The sequence below is a fragment of the Oryx dammah genome, unplaced genomic scaffold, assembly GCF_014754425.2.
Source record: "Oryx dammah isolate SB20612 unplaced genomic scaffold, SCBI_Odam_1.1 HiC_scaffold_28, whole genome shotgun sequence".
Classification (NCBI taxonomy): Eukaryota; Metazoa; Chordata; class Mammalia; order Artiodactyla; family Bovidae; genus Oryx; species Oryx dammah.
Genome location: NW_024070212.1, coordinates 91810892 through 91830385, shown reverse-complemented (window position 1 = coordinate 91830385; position 19494 = coordinate 91810892). Strand labels below are relative to the sequence as shown.

The 19494-nt window shown below is 41.3% G+C and overlaps 1 protein-coding gene across 1 annotated transcript in view; it reads right to left on the bottom strand.

Moving 5' to 3' along the window:
* ORC1 (origin recognition complex subunit 1) overlaps window positions 1–19494 on the bottom strand; it is a 36490-nt gene that overhangs the window by 11905 nt on the left and 5091 nt on the right. The window contains exons 3-11 of the mRNA XM_040231139.1: window positions 18925–19024; window positions 17952–18079; window positions 16176–16354; window positions 14708–15026; window positions 10131–10500; window positions 8883–8984; window positions 6397–6592; window positions 1021–1118; window positions 6–107 (exon numbers count right to left, since the gene is read on the bottom strand). Coding sequence (XP_040087073.1) covers window positions 6–107; window positions 1021–1118; window positions 6397–6592; window positions 8883–8984; window positions 10131–10500; window positions 14708–15026; window positions 16176–16354; window positions 17952–18079; window positions 18925–19019 — 1589 coding nt within the window. The 5' untranslated portion in view covers window positions 19020–19024. The remainder of the gene's footprint in view (window positions 1–5; window positions 108–1020; window positions 1119–6396; window positions 6593–8882; window positions 8985–10130; window positions 10501–14707; window positions 15027–16175; window positions 16355–17951; window positions 18080–18924; window positions 19025–19494) is intronic.

Genomic DNA, 19494 nt, shown 5'->3' with positions numbered 1-19494 from the left:
CTCACCCTCCAGTGCGGTCAACGAGTTTGCTTTCCACAAAGTTGTAAATGTCTTGGAATTCCTGTTCCCGATAGGGAAGAGACTCGGGTACAGCAGAAACATGCAGCCTACAGTAGTGGCAAATGAGAGAAAAGGAGGACATCAGAAACAATTTACTATCAACTCCGTAATAAAGGAAAAGGCTTATCTACAGTTTCTACTGGAAACCTTAGTCACAAATCCACGGGAATGCCTTCATTCTTAAACCTCTTCATTTGGCCCTTCTCCACCCAGACAAATTACCCAGCTCAGTGGTTCTAATCCAGAGTACGTATTACTTGGGAGCTTTCCCCAGATCACGTGGGTAGACCTCATCTCACATGAGATTATGATTCAGCTGATTTCTGGCAGGATCTAGGCTCACCTATTTTTAAAAAGTCCCTACAAAGTTCTAAAACGTACTGCAACTGAGAAGCAGTGTCATGACCTTGCGTCCCTGAGAAAGGGGTAGCAGTGCACTGCAGACTCCTCCCAGAACTTGTCCACAGTAGTTCACTCAGACACCGCTTGAGAGGTTTCTCCTTTCTAAACATCCACCTTCATTTTACCCTCTACCTTTATTATATACTGGGCTTCCCTGATAGCTCAGTTGGTAAAGAATCCGTGTGCAATGCAGGAGACCCCGGTTGGATTCCTGGGTCAGGAAGATCTGCTGGAGAAGGGATAGACTACCCATTCCAGTATTTTTGGGCTTCCCTTGTGGCTCAGCTGGTAAAGAATCTGCCTGCAGTGTGGGAGACCTGGGTTTGACCCCTGGTTTGGGAAGATCCCCTGGAGAAGGGAAAGGCTACCCACCCCAGTATTCTGGCTGAGAGAATTCCATGGACTGTACAGTCCATGGGGTCGCAAACAGTCAGACACAACTGAGTGACTTTCACTTTGTTATTATATACACAATGACTACAAAGCACTGCCAGTTCACATGAATAAAAGCAGAGGTCTGTTTCGGCCTATCTGAAAGGGGCCCCAGAGCGGTGTCACCTTAGCCGGGCCTCCTCCAGCATGTTGGTGGGCTCCTGGGCAGGCAGGTTTCGGCTGCGGATCTGGGGAGTGGCATCACGTGGTGTTCTGGGCTCAGGCTGTGTTCAAAAGAGGGAAATTTAGAAAATCAACAAGGACCTACTGTACAGCACAGAGAACTCTACTCAATATCCTGTAATAACCTAAATGGGAAAAGAATCTGAAAAACAGTGGATCTATGTCGATGTTTATAACTGAATCACTGCTGTACGCCTGAAACTAACACAGCACTGTAAGTCACCAATACTCCAAAACAAAATAAAGATTTTTAAAAGAGAGAGAACATATTTTAGAAGGGAAAAACAAAGCAAACTCCATCCAGGATGCATCAGCAAATCTGATTTGTGATGATCCGATAAAAGCAAGAGAGGCAGCGAGTCAACTCCTCTTAGTCTTTTCCTGTATTAAGTACCAAGATTCTCCCTCTCTCCCCTCACATTACACCTACATTTTGTTCACAGTCCAAACAATTTCTTATTTCTAATTTACATATAGTATTAGGATAGGAAAACACTGACTCAGTCTGACTCAATGAAACTATGAGCCATGTCATGTAGGGCTACACAAGACAGACGGGTCACGGTGGAGAATTCTGACAAAATGTGGTCCACTGGAGAAGGGAATGGCAAACCACTTCAGTATTCTTGCCTTGAGAACCCCATGAACAGTATGAAAAGGCAAAATGATAGGACACTGAAAGATGAACTCCCCAGGTCAAGTAGGTGCCCAATATGCTACTAGAGATCAGTGGAGAAATAACTTCAGAAAGAATGAAGGGATGGAGCCAAAGCAAAAACAACACCCAGTTGTGGATATAACTGGTGATGGAAGTAAAGTCCGATGCTATAAAGAACAATATTGCATAGGAACCTGGAATGTTAGGTCCGTGAATCAAGACAAATTGGAAGTGGTCAAACAGAAGATGACAAGAGTGAACATTGACATTTTAGGAATCAGTGAACTAAAATGGACTGGAATGGGTGAATTTAACTCAGATGACCATTATATCTACTACTGTGCGCAGGAATCCCTCAGAAGAAATGGAGTAGCCATCATGGTCAACAAAAGAGTCCAAAATGCAATACTTGGATGCAATCTCAAAAATGACAGAATGATCTCTGTTCGTTTCCATGGCAAACCATTCAATATCACATAGGTAATCTAAGCCTATGCCCTGACCAGTAATGCTGAAGTTGAACGGTTCTATGAACCTACAAGACCTTCTAAAACTAACACCCAAAAAAGATGTCCTTTTCATTATAGGGGACTGGAATGCAAAAGTAGGAAGTCAAGAAATACCTGGAGTAACAGGGAAATTTGGCCTTGGAGTACAGAATGAAGCAGGGCAAAGGCTAATAGAGTTTTGCCAAGAGAATGCACTGGTGATAGCAAACATTCTCTTCCAACAACACAAGAGAAGACTCTACACATAGACATCACCAGATGGTAAATACTGAAATCAGATTGATTATATTCTTTGTAGCCAAAGATGGAGAAGTTCTATACAGTCAGCAAAAATAAGACCGGGAGCTGACTGTGGCTCAGATCATGAACTCCTTATTTCAAAATTCAGACTTAAATTGAAGAAAGTGGGAAAACCACTAGACCATTCAGGTATGACCTAAATCAAATTCCTTATGATTATACAGTGGAAGTGAGAAATAGATTCAAGGGATTAGATCTGATAGAGGAAAACAATGGAATGGGAAAGACTAAGAGATTTCTTCAAGAAAAGTAGAGATATCATGGAAACATTTCATGAAAAGATGGGCACAATAATGGAAAGAAATGGTATGGACCTAACAGAAGCAGAAGATACTAAAAAGAGGTGGCAAGAATACACAGAAAAACTGTACAAAAAAGATCTTCATGACCTAGATAATCACAATGGTATGATCACTCACTGAGAGCCAGACATCCTGGAATGTGAAGTCAAGTGGGCGATAGAAAGCATTACTATAAACAAATCTAGTGGAGGTGATGGAATTCCAGTCGAGCTATTTCAAATCATAAAAGGTGATGCTGTGAAAGCGCTGCACTCAATATGCCAGCACATTTGGAAAACTCAGCAGTGGCCACAGGACAGGAAAAGGTCAGTTTTCATTCCAATCCCAAAGAAAGGCAATGCCAAAGAATGCTCAAACTACTGCATAATTGCACTCATCTCACACACTAGTAAAGTAATGCTCAAAATTCTCCAAGCCAGGCTTCAGCAGTACGTGAACCATGAACTTCCAGATTTTTGAGCTGAATTTAGAAAAGGCAGGGGAACCAGAGATCAAATTGCCAACATCCACTGGATCACTGAAAAAGCAAGAGAGTTCCAGAGAAACATCTGCTTTATTGACTATGCCAAAGTCTTTGACTGTGTGGATCACAATAAACTGGAAAATTCTGAAAGAGATGGGAATACCAGACCATCTTACCTGTTTCTTGAAAAATCTGTATGCGGGTAGGTCATGAAGCAACTGGACATGGAAAAACAGACTGGTTCCAAATCGGGAAAGGAATACATCAAGGCTGTATATTGTCACCCTGCTTATTTAACTTATATGCAGAGTACATCATGACAAACTACTTTGGCCACTTCATGCGAAGAGTTGACTCATTGGAAAAGACTCTGATGCTGGGAGGGATTGGGGGCAGGAGGAAAAGGGGACGACCGAGGATGAGATGGCTGGATGGCATCACTGACTTGATGGATGTGAGTCTGAGTGAACTCCGGGAGTTGGTGATGGACAGGGAGGCCTGGTGTGCTGTGATTCATGGGGTTGCAAAGAGTCGGACACGACTGAGTGACTGAAATGAACTGAACTGAACAGAACTGAACATCATGACAAACACTGGGCTGGATGAAGCACAAGCTAGAACAAGATTGCTGGGAGAAATATCAATAACCTCAGATATGCAGATGATACCACCCTCATGGCAGAAAGTGAAGAACTAAAGAGCCTCTTGATGAAAGTGAAAGAGAGTGAAAAAGGTGGCTTAAAACTCAACATTCAGAAAACTAAGATCATGGCATCTAGTCCCATTACTTCATGGCAAATAATGGGGAAACAGTGGAAATAGTGACAGAGTTTATTTTGGGGGGCTCCAAAATCATTGCAGATGGTGATTGCAGCCATGGAATTAAAAGACGCTTACTCTTTGGAAGGAAAGTTATGACCAAAAGAGACAGCATATTGAAAAGCAGAGACATTATTACTTTGCCAGCAAAGGTCCATCTAGTCAAAGCTATGGTTTTTCCAGTGGTCATGTATGGATGTGAGAGTTGGACTATAAAGAAAGCTGAGTGCTGAAGAATTGATGCTTTTAAACTGTGGTGTTGGAGAAGACTCTTGAGAGTCCCTTGGACTGCAAGGAGATCCAACCAGTCCATCCTAAAGGAAATCAGTCCTGAATCTTCATTGGAAGGAGTTATGCTGAAGCTGAAGCTCTAATACTTTGGCCACCTGACGCAAAGAACTGAGTCATTTGAAAAGACTCTGATGCTGGGAAAGATTGAAGGTGGGAGAAGAAGGGGTGTCAGAAGATGAGATGGTTGGATGGCATCACCAACTCAATGGACATGTACTTGAGTAGACTCCGGGGGTTGGTGATGGACAGGGAGGCCTGGTGTGCTGCAGTTCATGGGGTCACAAAGAGTCAGACACGACTGAGTGACTGAACTGAACTGAACTGATGAAGGAATGAATAAAAGTACGGATTTTATACTTTTTCAAATAAACTTATCTTAAAAGAAAGACAAATATTAAGAAATCCTAAATACTCTGCCCCAATACAGGGTAGAGTAGAAGGCATAAACTAGGTTTGATTCATAAGATCCTCCTCTATTCCACCCCCGTGAGTTGCATTTACTGATTAAAATTTTAAAAATCATCCCTAAAAAAGATTCTCCTTTAGACTTTTTTGAAAATATGGCCAAACTTTAGTTCAGAATTTCCACAATTCACTACATAGTACCCAGAGAAACCTCCCCAGATTTTTCCACTCCAGACCCCAGGGTCACTGTCCAGCTTAGGCCAACAGCCCTATTTTACTATTCTTTTCCTTGCCACTGGCTCACTAGAGCAGGCCTGCTACCCAGCAGTATCCATAGGGTTTTCACAAAGCACTCCCTGTTGTGGGGGCATTTCACCTACTAACTCTCTGCTTCCAGCCAAGATATAAAGTGACAATCTCTGCACCTTTTCTCAAAAGCAGAGAAGCACTTAAGACTCAAATCAGCTTTACATTATTAACTTGGAGAAAACAGGAAAATAGTAACAAAGCTGAGAAGGTATTTTTTTTTTAAAAAAAGGCTGTCTTCTGACCTTTTTTTATTATGCTAAAGAGGGCCCCCCACACCCTAAATCTATTCTTCTGGGTGGGACTCAGAAGATGGAATCAAACCAGAGCTATTCCCTTATATAAGACTGCCTGGTCTCCAAAGGTGATCTATTGCAGAGGTTCCCAACCTCCAGGATCTAATGCCTGATGACTGGAGGTGGATCTTACATAATAATAATAGAAATAAAGTGCACAATAAATGTGATATGCCTGAATCATCCCTAAATCCACACACCCACCCTCTCTCAACCCAGTCCATGGAAAAACTATCTTCCATGAAACCAGTCCATGGTGCCAAAAAGGTTGAGGGCTGCTGAATTGGATTTCTTTCCCTAAAGGTCTTTTGTTGACTTCAACCCAAGCTCAATCACATTTTTCTTGATATGGAGAAATGGAGATCGGCTTTAGAAAAATTCTCCTAATTAGGCATTTCTAAATTGCTCTAAGGAACAAGATGCTTCATGAAGAAAAGTTTCCTAATATGCTAATAGTCTCCTGGAAGGTCACAATAACAAGTTAAAGGCCCCGAGAAGTCATGTGACAGTGAAACCAATTTAACTTTAATCCAAACATTTTTCAAACATATCTGGACACGCTAGGACCCTCTTTTCTCAATAGCTTTCAATGTTCTGCTCAGTTTCACACAAAGCAGACAGACGTCCCCATTTTCAGTCCTAGGGTTCACTTAGAACTTTCCTCCATGAATACACAAGGTACACTACTCAATATTCTGTAATAACCTGTATGGGAAAAGAATCTGAAAAAGAACTGATATATGTATAGCTGAATCAACGGGCTCTACACCTGAAACACACTGTAAATCCACCACACTCTCCCCCACCACTAAAAAAGAAGCTTTCCTCTATGAATATTTCAAGTGGCATAGCTTTGAATTTTAGAGACATGTTCTCAAAATCCAGCTGTTACTAGTTGTGTGACTTTAGTCATCACAATTTCTAAATTAAGAGAGGAGCTTCACTGGGAATAAACCTAAAAGAACCTTACAGTTTTCCTTGGTGTCTTGGAGGGGGTCTGTAAGGATGACTTCACAGAAAAGCGTAGGTTCCTGGACACAGTGTTGGGTGTTCTCCTTGGAAGCGGGGTTGTGGAATCCTCTTCCTCCTCACTGTCAGAGTCTGAAATCTCGGCTGCTGGCAGAAACTCTTCATCATTTTGGTCACTTTTACTGTTACCTAAAAACCTAAACGGCAGGACACGTTATTTTCTGATATTCAGTGTATGAAGTCTAAATAAGAAGCTCCTAACAGGTCAGTGTGGATGCGAGTATTGCAGTCTCTCCTGCAACTGAGCAATATCAGATGTGCTCCAGTTCTTGGGCCCTTGTTACTGAGAAGCTCTGCTAAGGGCTTTATTTATATTATTTCATTAAACCCATCAACAACTTTGTGACTTGTGTATTACTTTTCCCATTTCCCAAGGCTACACAGATAGTATTAGGTTGGTGCAAAAGTAACTTCAGTTTTGCATTGGTGAACTTTGCTGTTTGATATTGTAATACATCCTTAAATACATGTGGTTATGCTATATATCATCTTAATGCGTATTTGTTGCTTCATGTTTTTTTTGCTAACGATATTACTTGCTGTTTATTTTATATTTATTTTAGACTAGGGACATGATGTTAGACAAAGGCAAATTCAAGCAATTTTCTTATCCGGGTTCAAAATGGGTTGTAAAGCAGCAGAAACAACTCACAGTATGAACGACGCTTCTGGCCCAGGAACTGCTAACCAACATACAGTGCAGTGGTGGTTCAAGAAGTTTTGCAAAGGAACAAAAGCCTTGAAGATGAGGAGCGCAGTGACTGGCCATCAGAAGTTGAGAATGACCAATGGAGAGGATCATCAAGGCTGAAAGTGTTACCTGCTGAGTTGTGTCTGATTCTTTGTGGACCCCGTGGACTGTAGCCTACCGGGCTCCTCTGTCTATGGAATTCTCCAGACAAGAATACTGGAGTGGGTAGTCATTCCTTTCTCCAGGGGATCTACCCGACCTAGGGATCAAACCTGGGTGTCCTGCATTGCAAGCAGATCCTTCACCATCTGAGTCACCAGGGAAGCCCCTCATTGAAGCTGATCCTCTTACAACTACACAAGAAGTTGCTGAAGAACTTAAAACCGACCTTTCTACATTCTACATTTGGCATTTGAAGCAGATTGGAAAGGTGAAAAAGCTTGATACCTGGGTGCCTCATGAGCTGACCACAAATTTAAAAAATGTCATTTTGAAGTGTCATCTCTTATTCTACACAACAATGAACCATTTCTCAATCGGACTGTGACATACAATGAAAAGTGGATTTTACATGACAGCTGGCGACAGCCAGCTCAGAGGTCGGACCAAGAAGAAGCTCCAAAGCACTTCCCAGAACCAAACTTGCACTAAAAAGAGGTTGTGGTCACTGCTTGATGGTCTGCTGACAGTCTGACCCACTACAGCTTTCGGAATCCCAGCGAAACCATTACATCTGAGACCTATGTTCAGCAAATCAATGAGATGCACCGAAAACTGCAAAGGCTGCCGCCAGCATTGGTCAACAGAAGGCCCAATTCTCCACAACACCTGACTGTGCGATGCACAGCCAACGCTTCAGAAGCTGAACAAATTAGGCTCTGAAGTTTTGCCTCATCCACTACATTCACCTGACCTCCTGCCAAACAACTACCACTGCCTCAAGCATCTCAACAACTTTTTGCAGGGAAAACACTTCCACAACCAGCAGGAAGCAGAAATGCTTTCCAAGAGTTCCTCGAATCCCTAAAGCACAAATTTTTACGCTATAGTAATAAATAAACAAACTTATTTCTCGCTGGCAAAAATGATTTGATTGTAATGGTTCCTATTTTGATTAGTAAAGATGTGTTTGAGCCTAGCTATAATGGTTTAAAATTCATGGTCCAAAACTGCAATTATGTTTGCACCAACCTAATAAATGACAAAGTGAAAGTGAAATCGCTCAGTCGTGTTTGACTCTTTGTGACCCCATGGACTGCAGCCTGCCAGGCTCCTCTGTCTATGGGATTTTCCAGGCAAGAATATTGGAGTTGGCTGCCATTTCTTTCTCCAGGGGATCTTCCCAACCCAGAGATCGAACCCAGGTCTCCTGCATTGTAGGCAGATGCTTTTACTGTCTGAGCCACCAGGGAAGTCACAAAGTCATCACGACAAAGCCTAGGTTCAAATCCAAGTCTACCAGAATCAAAGTTCATGTTCTTAGGCACCCTACTAATAGTCTTGGTGGGTGTGATGATTATGGGGCCCTGGGAGCCACCTAAGCCCAGGACAGTGTTTCTTGTCCCTTTCAAACTATGACGTTTATGTGAAATTAACACAATTCCAGACATACTAGGTAAAGGTAAATTTCAATGGATTAGCAAATAAACAAGAAATGTTAAGAAGATTTAAGAAATAGGATTATAGATTTCACAGATGGCAGTGATGTTTTTCTGCCCGCCAAGGAGCAGTCTTACCTAAGCTGCTGCCTAATCCGATTCAAAGTCAAGAGAGCACTCTTCCTGCGGATACGGGAAATAGAGGGAGCTTCATCCAGAACTTCTGGTTCTTTAGCCTCCCTGCAAGATATCACAGCAAGATTACGGAAAGTGGTTTTGGGTGCCAGCTATCAGCAGCAGGACTGGAAGTGAGTCAGGTAGCCTAACAGGCTCTTATTCTTTCGGCAGCTACTTTGGAAGGAGCTAAGCAAAATTTGCCAAAAAGTTGATAAGGGAAGTTTGACTCAAACCCAGAGATTAAAGTTTGCCAAAAGCTTATCATTTAAAGTAGACTCATCACCTCCACAACTAGAAATCAGAATATATTAATACTAATTGTACTCAGAATTTCTGATATATCTATAATTTACTATCTGATGTATCTATAATTTACTATCTACTCAAGGTTAGTAGCAATGCAGGTATACTCTCAATGCAAAGCATTTATCAAGAAATCTAGGTAAAGGATTTTACTGGAAGTCCAGTGGTTAAGACTTTGCCCTTCAATGCAGGGGGTGCAAGTTTGATCAAACCAGGTTTGATCCCTGGTTGGTGAACTAAAATTCCATATAACTTGGGGCTAAAAATCTAAAACTTAAACAGAAGCAATATTGTAACAAATTCAACAAAGACATTAAAAATGATACACATTTTAAAAAAAAAACCCTAAAAAAAAAAAAAAAAGGAAACCAAATAAAATCAGAAAAGCCAGGTGCTAGAGTTTCTGAGCAGGAAACCTTAAAATTTCAGGATTGTCATATTTGTACAGCACATAATGTAGAGACAATGCCCAGTGTCAAACTTCAGAGTTGTTATAGATGCATTATCTTCTTGTATTTTATGCATTTGAAAATGGTTTCCAGTTTTAAAAAACAGAAAGAAACTGACTAAGAAAATCACTGTTAAAATGTGATTAAGAGCCAAGCAAGCAGTGAAATCCAAGACTGTGAAGCAATTCAGGTCTGGGAATTATCCTCTGGAGCAGCAATCCCCGGAAGAAAGCTGGGTATATCAGAATCACCCTAAGAGTGTCTCAAAAATACAGATTCCTGGGCCCAACACTTGGAGACTGATTCACTACATCTGGGGAGAGGCTCAGAAATCTGGATTTTAGAAAAGCTGGTGATTCTGTGACATAGACAGATTCCCTGGCTGTGACCCACACATTCCCATCATGTGAAGGATCTTGATTTGCTCTGTGGGAGGCAGGATAACATCCCCAGTCACCTTCTTTTGATGTATTCTGGTTTCAGAATCACAGAAGGCACCACTGAGGATTTCCATCCCCTGCTGGTAGGAGTGAGTGTTCTTTCTGCACTAGTCTCTGTTGCTTTCAAAGCTGGGACTCGAGTTCTCAGGATCATGCCATGATCAGGTGAAGTCTTCCTGGCATCTTTGGTACAGGAGTGTTGAATCTCTCCCGTTTTCTCTGGGGCTTTCAGAGCTGGAGATGAGGTCTGAGAACCATCAGGCAGAGACCTCTTTGAAGGTGACATGATCTCAGAGAAGGCCACTTTCCGTTTCATTCTTCCAGGAGAATCCAATGAGGCACACGAAGTTGCCTGGGAAATCCTTGTGTTAGGAGTCCTAGGGAAACCTAAGTTCAAGAGAAATCACTATAGACAGTGTGTGAATTTTATAACAAGCACTGTACAGATTGCTAATCTCTTTAGAGATAAATTCTTCCACTGAGTGATACAAACACATGAATTATCCATATTTGGAATTATTCTATACTATCTTTTCCCAGGTCAGGTAGCTCTTATATTTTTAGTCTCTCTCTTAAATTCTAAGGGTAATTTTGCTAGCTGAAACAGTTAACTCAGCCTTCATAGATAAATGTTCAAACATCAGGTTTTCCATGAAGTAATCTCCCAGAACAGTTGTTCTCAACCAGGGTGATACTGCACATCCTATCCTCAAGCCCCATTCAACCCCATCTGAAATTTATTCCAATGGCTCTGTTGAATAACACCAAGGCCTTACAGTTTTTCTTAACCCAGATTATACCAGTGGAGAGATGGATCCTGCAGGCAATCAACTGAGCTTTGAGAGTATACAGAACCACATTTGGGTCTCCTCCAATTTCATCATGATCAAAGGCATCAAGAACCTGGACATTCATTCATAGATGAATAGCTCATCAATTGAGCTATTAAAATGCCAAGGTATATACCAGGTGCTAGGAGACAAAAGTTGAATGAGACCCAATCCTGGTTCCCATCCTAAGATACTCTAGTCTAACCGGGCAGACGAGATGCATAAATGTCTATAATATCAAGTTTAATAATGATCCTAAAGCACCTCGTGCTAATAAATAGGGCTTCCCAGATGGCTCTAATGGTCACCAACCTGCCTGCCAACGCAGGAGACCATAAGAGATGCGGGTTCGATCCCTGGGTCAGGAAGATCCCCTGCAGGGAGGGCATGGCAAGCCACTCCAGTATTCCTGCCTGGAGAATCCATTGGCCAGACAGGCCTGGCGGGCTACAGTCCATAGGGTCGCAGAGAGTCAGACACGAATAAAGCAACTTAGCTCGCTTGCACACTAATAAATACAGCTCTTGAGACAGGGCTTGAAAGAAAGGCAAAATTTCAACAGAGTTGAAAGGGGAAGGAGGGGACGAGTGAAGAGAATAAGTGAGATTGATGTGAGCTAAGGCAGCGAGACAGGAAAGCACTGGGCGGAGTTCACTTCAGCCACAGCACAGGGTGTGTGGAACTGCTGCTACAGGCAAGGCAAGAAGTCAGCTAGCACCTGTGTGGCAAATACGAGGATAACGCATGTCTAGATTAATATAAAAATGTCCCAATATCCTAGTCTCCCTTATGTCTCATTTCCCCATCTTTCTGTCAAAAACAGTCTATAATATTTTCCTCATAACTGCCACATCTAATTATGTCACTGTGTCAAGTTTAAATTTCTTACCCTAACTTTCAAGGTCCTACAAAATCAACAGTGAAAAAAAATACCACAATTATTTCTAAATGGTGACTGTACAAATTATATCTTTAGTAGTCATCTGCATTTCCAGAAAGTTTCATCATGTTCATATTCAGCTCCTAAACATACAGAAACTGTGGGAAATTTTTAAAGAGATGGGAACACCAGACCACCTTACCTGCCTCCTGAGAAACCTGTATGCAGGTCAAGAAGCAACAGTTAGAACTGGACATGGAACAACAGACTGGTTCCAAATCAGGAAAAGGAGTACGTCAAGGCTGTATATCCCTGCTTATTTAACTTATATGCAGAGTACATCATGCGAAATGCCAGGCTGAATGAAGCACAAGCTGGAATCAAGATCGCCGGGAGAAATATCAATAACCTCAGATATGCAGATGACACCACCCTTATGGCAGAAAGCAAAGAACTAAACAGCATCTTGATGAAAGTGAAAGAGGAGAGTGAAAAAGTTGTCTTAAAACAACATTCAGAAAACTAAGATCATGGCATCCAGTCCCATCACTTCATGGCAAATAGATAGGGAAACAATGGAAACAGTGAGAGACTTTTTTTTTTTTGGCTCCAAAATCACTGCAGATGGTGGTTGCAGCCATGAAATTAAAAGATACTGGCTCCCTGGAAGAAAAGCTATGACCAACCTAGACAGCATGCTAAAAAGCAAAGACATTACTTTGCCAACAAAGGTCCGCCTAGTGAAAGTTACGGATTTTCCAGTAGTCATGTATGGATGTGAGAGTTGGACTATAAAGAAAGCTGTGTCCCGAAGAATTGATGCTTTTGAACTGTGGTGTTGGAGAAGACTCTTGAGAGTCTTTTGGATAGCAAGGACAAGCAACCAGGCCGTCCTAAAGGAAATCAGTCCTGAACAGTCACTGGAAGGACTGATGCTGAAGCTGAAACTACCTGATGTGAAGAACTGAATCGCTGGAAAAGACCCTGATTCTGGGAAAGACTGAAGGCGGGAGGAGAAGGGGACATCAGAGGATGAGATGGTTGTATGGCATCATCAACTCGATGAACATGAGTTTGAGTAGGCTCGAGGAGTTGGTGATGGACAGGGAAGCCTGGCGTGCTACAGTCCATGAGGTTGCAGACAGTCAGACACGACTGAGTGACTGAACTGAACTGAACTGAAACATACATTATACTAAGAAGTTTCAAGAATACTCAATGAACTTGGCACAGAAACAAAAAAAGTAAGGACACATAATAGGATGAGGATGAGCTCATAGAATGGCCATGGAGTAGCTTCCAGACACATTATTAGTGAAAAAAGTTAAGAGGGAAAATAACACATCCAGTATAATGCTCTACTGGCTAAGAAATAATGGGAAATAAAATTAGGAGAAAAATAAACCGGAAACTAATAAAATTTATTACAAAAAGATGAGGTAGAAGCAGGGTGAGAGGATAAAGAAAGGGATGGGGCTTCTCTGAGGACACTTGTCTTATTTTGAGTCTGTGCTAATGTTTCACATGTTTTAAAAGTCAAAGATGGGAAAAGCCCTAAAATTAAACATAAATGAAAGAACGTAACTGTATATCACCAATAAATAATGATTAGCAGAAGAAAAATATTTAATCAAAGTAACATTACTCCCTCAGTGGAATATATTCTAAAAATATAAAGAGTAACAAATTAATTACAGTTTGGAATTATGGAACGTGGGAAGGATGAGAAGAACCCTGTGGTGTAGATTAGAAGTATCAGTATGAATTTAAGAGTTTTAAGATTATAACAAATACATATATATAGTTCTTAGTTCTTCCGCTAAGGATCTAAAAGCAATGTCACCTTAGTAGCTGAGCTCTTAAAGAATTAGCTGATTATAGGGCTTAACATTAGTAATCATTAAGAAAATGTTAATAATGACATACTACCTCACACCCAGTAGGATAGCTACAATCAAAGCCACAGAAAATAACAATATAAAATAACAAGATCTAAATACTTAGTGAGGACGTGGGGAAATGGAACTCTAGTATTATTGATGAGAATGTAAAAAGAAAATTGATACAGCTGTCATGGTTCCATTTCTGAGTACATATTCAACATGAAGGCAGGGACTTGATATGATATTTGTAAACTCAATTTCATAGCAGCATTAGTCACAATAGCCAAAAGGTGGAAGCAACCCACATGTCCATTGACAGTTGAATGAATAAATAAAATGTGGTATATATGTACAATGGCTATGACTCAGCTTAAAAGAAAAGTAAATCTTACTCCAACAAGCCAAAGCAATCTTGAGAAAGATGAACAAAGCTGGATGCATCATAGTCCCTGATTTGAAGCTATATTATTGGGCTGGCCAAAAGGGTCATTCAGGATTTTCCATAAGATGGCATGGAGAAACCCAAATGAACCTTTTGGCCAACCCAGTACAAAGCAATAAGTAATCCAAATAGTTTGATTTTGGTATTAAAAACAGACACACAGATCAATGGAACAGAATGGAAAGCCCAGAAGCAAACCCAAGTATATATGGTCAATTAATTTACAGCAAAGGAGACAAGAATAAGCAAAACATAGAAAGGTGGTTGCCAGAGGATGGGGCACAAGGGAATGGGAAGTCATTGTTTAAAGGTTGGAAAGACTGTTTTAGAAGAAGATGAGGATGGTTATACAACAGTGTGGATGTACTTCATGCCACTGAACTGTACACTTTTTAAAATGATGAAAATGGTCAATCTTACATGACACGTATTTCAAGATATGTCCAATCGGTACTTGGCCCAATGCTGCATAACTCAGTGCTGTACTGTAGCATGAATTACTATTTTACCATTTTCCTTTAGCCTGAATACTGCCCACTATCACCCATTTTGCACTTACTGCTGAGCTCCAGCCTCTTCCTCGCCCTTGGGGTGACAGGATGGGAAGCAGGGTGACGAGATTTGGAAGTGGAATGCCTTGATTCGATCCTTTTGACTGCATGTTCTGTTGTGATCCAGGAAGGGCTTTCTGCACTCTTAGTTTTGGATTCCATGGATTTCTGATATCTATGATTGTCTTCTTGAAGCTTATTCAACTGAGTAAATACTTCTGGAGGTAGTGGTTGGAATTTTTTCTCATTCCAAGATAGTTTCACAAAGAAAGTCTTCTCATTTTTCAGATCTATAGGCATGACTTCATCTGGGGCTAAAGCTACTACCTGAATTTAGAAAGCAGAGATGACAGAAAGAAAGGAGAAGCAAGAGAGTCAAGGAATGCTCTATGAGTGCTATGATTAAAAAGCATGAAGTCTGCATTACCTGGAACATTACTTTTCTAAATAAAACAGTCATGAACATGATATAGCATATTTCCAGACTCCTCCTTGCTGATATGAATCCCTCATGTTGTTTTTTCAATCTGTTTTATTCACCGAGGCCAGATTTCCCCACAAAAACTTCTCTAAGCATAGTCTAAATGCTTCAATAACCTACCATGGTTACCCACTCTAGCAAGATCGGATTACTTAAATTGATTTGCAGTGAGTTCTAAATCTGACCCCACTTTATCTCCTGAGTCTTCAGTACTCTTCAAAATGGCTTCCCACCACCAGTCGACTGTGGCTTGTCACAGTCCTGCTCATTCCTGCCTAAACGCCTTCTCTGCCTTTCCAAATCCACCCATCTAGCTGCTTAAACTTCTACATCTGCCTTTCACTTCTTTACTCATTTAACTCAAAGGTTATTTTGTGGCACACAATACGCTGAGCCCATAGATTGGAAAAATCTGATTATAGTCCTGCCAAACCATGGTTTCCTTGCCCTACCAACCACCTAATCACCACATGATCACATCATGACCTAAACCCATTTTGGAGGGCTAAAGTAGCTTGAGAAGTAACCCACACCCTAGTCTCCAGTGTCCCAGCTCAGCCTACACCTCATTAGAACCTGATTTATCATAAAATCCCATAACACATATTTGCCTATAGCAATTAGCACTCTTTGTACTGATTTACTCAAGGTGAAGTCCTCATTTAAGCAAGCATATTCAGCCTCACAATGCTTTATGCCTGCCACAATCATAGCTAAATATAATTTCCCACTGAGATACTTTTGCCAATTTCTGCTCTTCCCTCAGGTCACAACCTAAATGTCACTTCCTCCAGAAGGGTCCTAACACATGGTAAGTGCTTTCAGTAAATATTTGTTGAAAGAGAAGTAGGCAGGCAAGCAGAGACAATGACAAACAGGAAAAATTCATTTCTTTGAGGTAAACTAGAGCTAGTAATATATTTGATGCCATGCAGTTTAGGAGTCAAGTCATAAATAAGCTTCACAATAGAACTGAGGATCAAGGTACCACCTACCCGCACACAGCCAATGATGGTCTCAACACTAATGTTGCTGTCACAGGTCGGGTTGTCATACCAGAATATCTCTTGTGTGTCAGGCTTCCGGCCCAGTAAGTGCTGTTTACAGACAGGGACTTCACAGAATCGGATAAACCACTGTACTCGAGCACGTTTTTTGGAATAAAGTTCAGAAACTAGGAAGGACAGATGGAAAAGGTAAGGTTAAGAAAACATGGTAACATTTCATTAAGCACTTCTTATGTGCCAGACACTGTGCTAAGTACTTGGATAATACTTGATGAATACATTATCCTTAATCCTCACAATAATTGTACAAGGCAGACCCTAAGGCTGTCTCCCATTTACAGGTAAAGTAATCCCATTACAGAGACCTTAAGTGATGTGTCAAAGGTCACGGGACCAACCAGCTTGCTGACTCCACCCAGCACCCATGTTCTTCTCATTTTGCCCCATTCCCAATGGTGTCATCAGTCACCAAATAAATTATAAAAGGCATTTGAGAGGAGCAATTCTAATCACAGGCACTGAACAAATTTTGCAAATCTGTAGATAACTCCCAGTAAGACTCAGAGCATAAGCTACTGAGATGACTTCTGGCCAATATATGCGTGCAGTCTTCAGCTTTATCATTGTAATATACTGTTAACATCACTCCATACCAGTCTTAGCTCCAAGTGAAAGCACATACAGTCATTAGTGCCACTATCATTATTGCCTCCTCTCTTCCTTATCTTGCTTCAGAGAAAGACTGGAGCCATTCAATGCAGCACAATACACAAATTCTAATATCTATACAGAAAGGCCAAACCACATATACAAAAGCCCACCCTGCTGACGTGCTCCCCCTAGTGGACGTTAGATTGATAACGTTCTCCTCCATACTTCGTGAAGAATTTTCTCCGTCTCTGCAATGTAAAACATCTCCATCCACTCTGTCAGTTCTTTTAGGCACAAACTGCCACAGGCCAGGACTAAGTACTACATACTCTTCTCCTAGCTTTTGGAAGAGGCAGTTTTATATAGTTTAAGTTATTATCCTTCATCTTCCTTTTGGAATTCTGCCCCATTTCTACTTTTCAGTGCTCTTCTCTACTCTGCAGAGGGTTAATAGCAGAGAAAATTAGCAGCAGCTTGAGTGTGGCTTTGCAGGTCCCATTTAACACTCCTTTCCCTTTGGCTTCTCCAGCTTTAAGGGCAGTAGTGGCTTTCTGCCCTTATTGATCTCTGGAAAGCACCGATGTTTGCTCTCCTACCTTCTCAACACTTGACTACAAGTCCCTCTGCATAAATAATACACCTCATGTTTTTGTTTTTCTGATGGAACATCAATCAACTAATACACAATCCAACTTAAGAACTCCCCGGTAAAAGTAACATTGCATGCAAAATTACTGACTTCCTGATGCCAAAATAAAGGACACATTTCTATTAGAGTGCAAATCACCTATTTTATCCCTTCCCCCCCTCTTCCTAAATCTTCCTTTCTAATTCACCAATCCTGCCTTCCCGGCCATTCTCACCCACTCCTAAAAGCAATGGACAAGCTAAATTATTGAGACCCCCCCAATCCCACTCTTTCCCAGTACTGCTCTAGTGAGTAAAGACATTCACTAGGTAGAAGAGGGTACAGCTGGTGCTTAAGTGACCCCATACGCACACCCAATATACTGCTCTGAGCAGAGGAATCAGTAACCACCCTTCTCCCCCATCATGGAGTACCTCCCAATCATTCACAACAAGGAATGCTTTTCATTCCAGCCCCAAACTCACCGTCTTCAAACAACTCAACCAATTTAGCAACGTATGGATTTTCATCATCATCCCCCTCAATCAACACAAACTGTCCAACTTGGATGTGAATCTCAGTCGAATAACCTTCTCTTTTCACACTGATCTCTCTAGGAAATAACAGAGAAACAAGTCAGGAAATCTCGTAGGGTGAGCCAAGCTCTTCAGACCTCTTGGCACAGAAGAATATGCTCTTTAACTGGAAAATCTCCTGAATAGTTTTTCTCTGCTGACCAATTATACTAGAAACCAATATACCAGTCATATGCAAGTGTAGATGAAATGAGTTAAATGAATTGTTTTAGCATGGATGATTAATCCAGAGGCCTCCTTATGAAACCTAACTTCTCTCAGTTATTCACAAAGAACAACAAACGCTTCCTAAGACATGAAAGCTGCCCAAGAGCAACATCAAATTGTTCAGAGAAGTCTGGGGTGAAGAGGATATAGTAATATCTAATCCTACCCTGCTATCATGCAGAATTACACAGAACCTATCTGAAACAGGTAAGACATTCTCATACATATCAAATTTTATTAACCTGACATAATGTCTTCCTGTATCACTAGCTGCTCTATTTATGCTACTATCTTCTTCCATTAAACAAACCCCTGCTGCCTTATAGTCAATTCATATGGGGCTTCCCTGGTGGCTCAGAGGTTAAAGTGTCTGCCTGCAATGCAGGAAACTTGGGTTTGATCCCTTGGTCGGGAAGATCCCTTGGAGAAGGAAATGGCAACCCACTCCAGTATTCTTGCCTGGAGAATCCCATGGACGGAGGAGCCTGGTGGGCTACAGTCCATGCAATCGCAGAGTCAGACATGACTGAGTAGTCATGAGCACACACACACACACTCCTCAACCTATAATAACTAGGACACCCTGAATACAAGTTATTAACAGCTTAGGTTGGAGAAGCTATTAGTTTCAGTACTAAAGAATTCTATCACTCACTTGTAGGTTTGGTAGTGTAGTTTTTGATCCAACAATGGCCTGCCAACCCACGAATACGTTTGTCTGGTCCTCAGTCTTGCAGAACAGTACGCCATGGCTCCTGTGTAAAAGTCACTAACTCTGAGTTAACATGACAGGCTCTGATGAATTCTAGGGCCCAGTTCCTGCCTTCAATGGGTTCAGCCTTCTTTTCTGCCCCTACCACACTCCCACACATTTTAGGCTTAGAAGAAAAACTTTTTGAGGAAAAATTCAGGCTCTATGAAGATCAAACATAGGCAATTCAGCATTATCTGGTACTATGCCTTATCTCTTCCTATCCAGGGAAACAGAAAGGTCAATATAAGAAACTACAGATATTTAGAAGTACTTGGCACAAGGCACAATGAGATAAGAAACATCTACCAACATGAAACTAAAAGCCAGTGATACAGTAATTTTAACATTTATAATCTAGGCAGGGACAAAATAAAAATGCACGAAAGGACAACTAACAGTACAGAGCCAAGCGAAAGAGCCAGAAAGGGTAAGGTAAAGGACCAGGTCTTTTGATGGTTCCGGGAGGGTTTC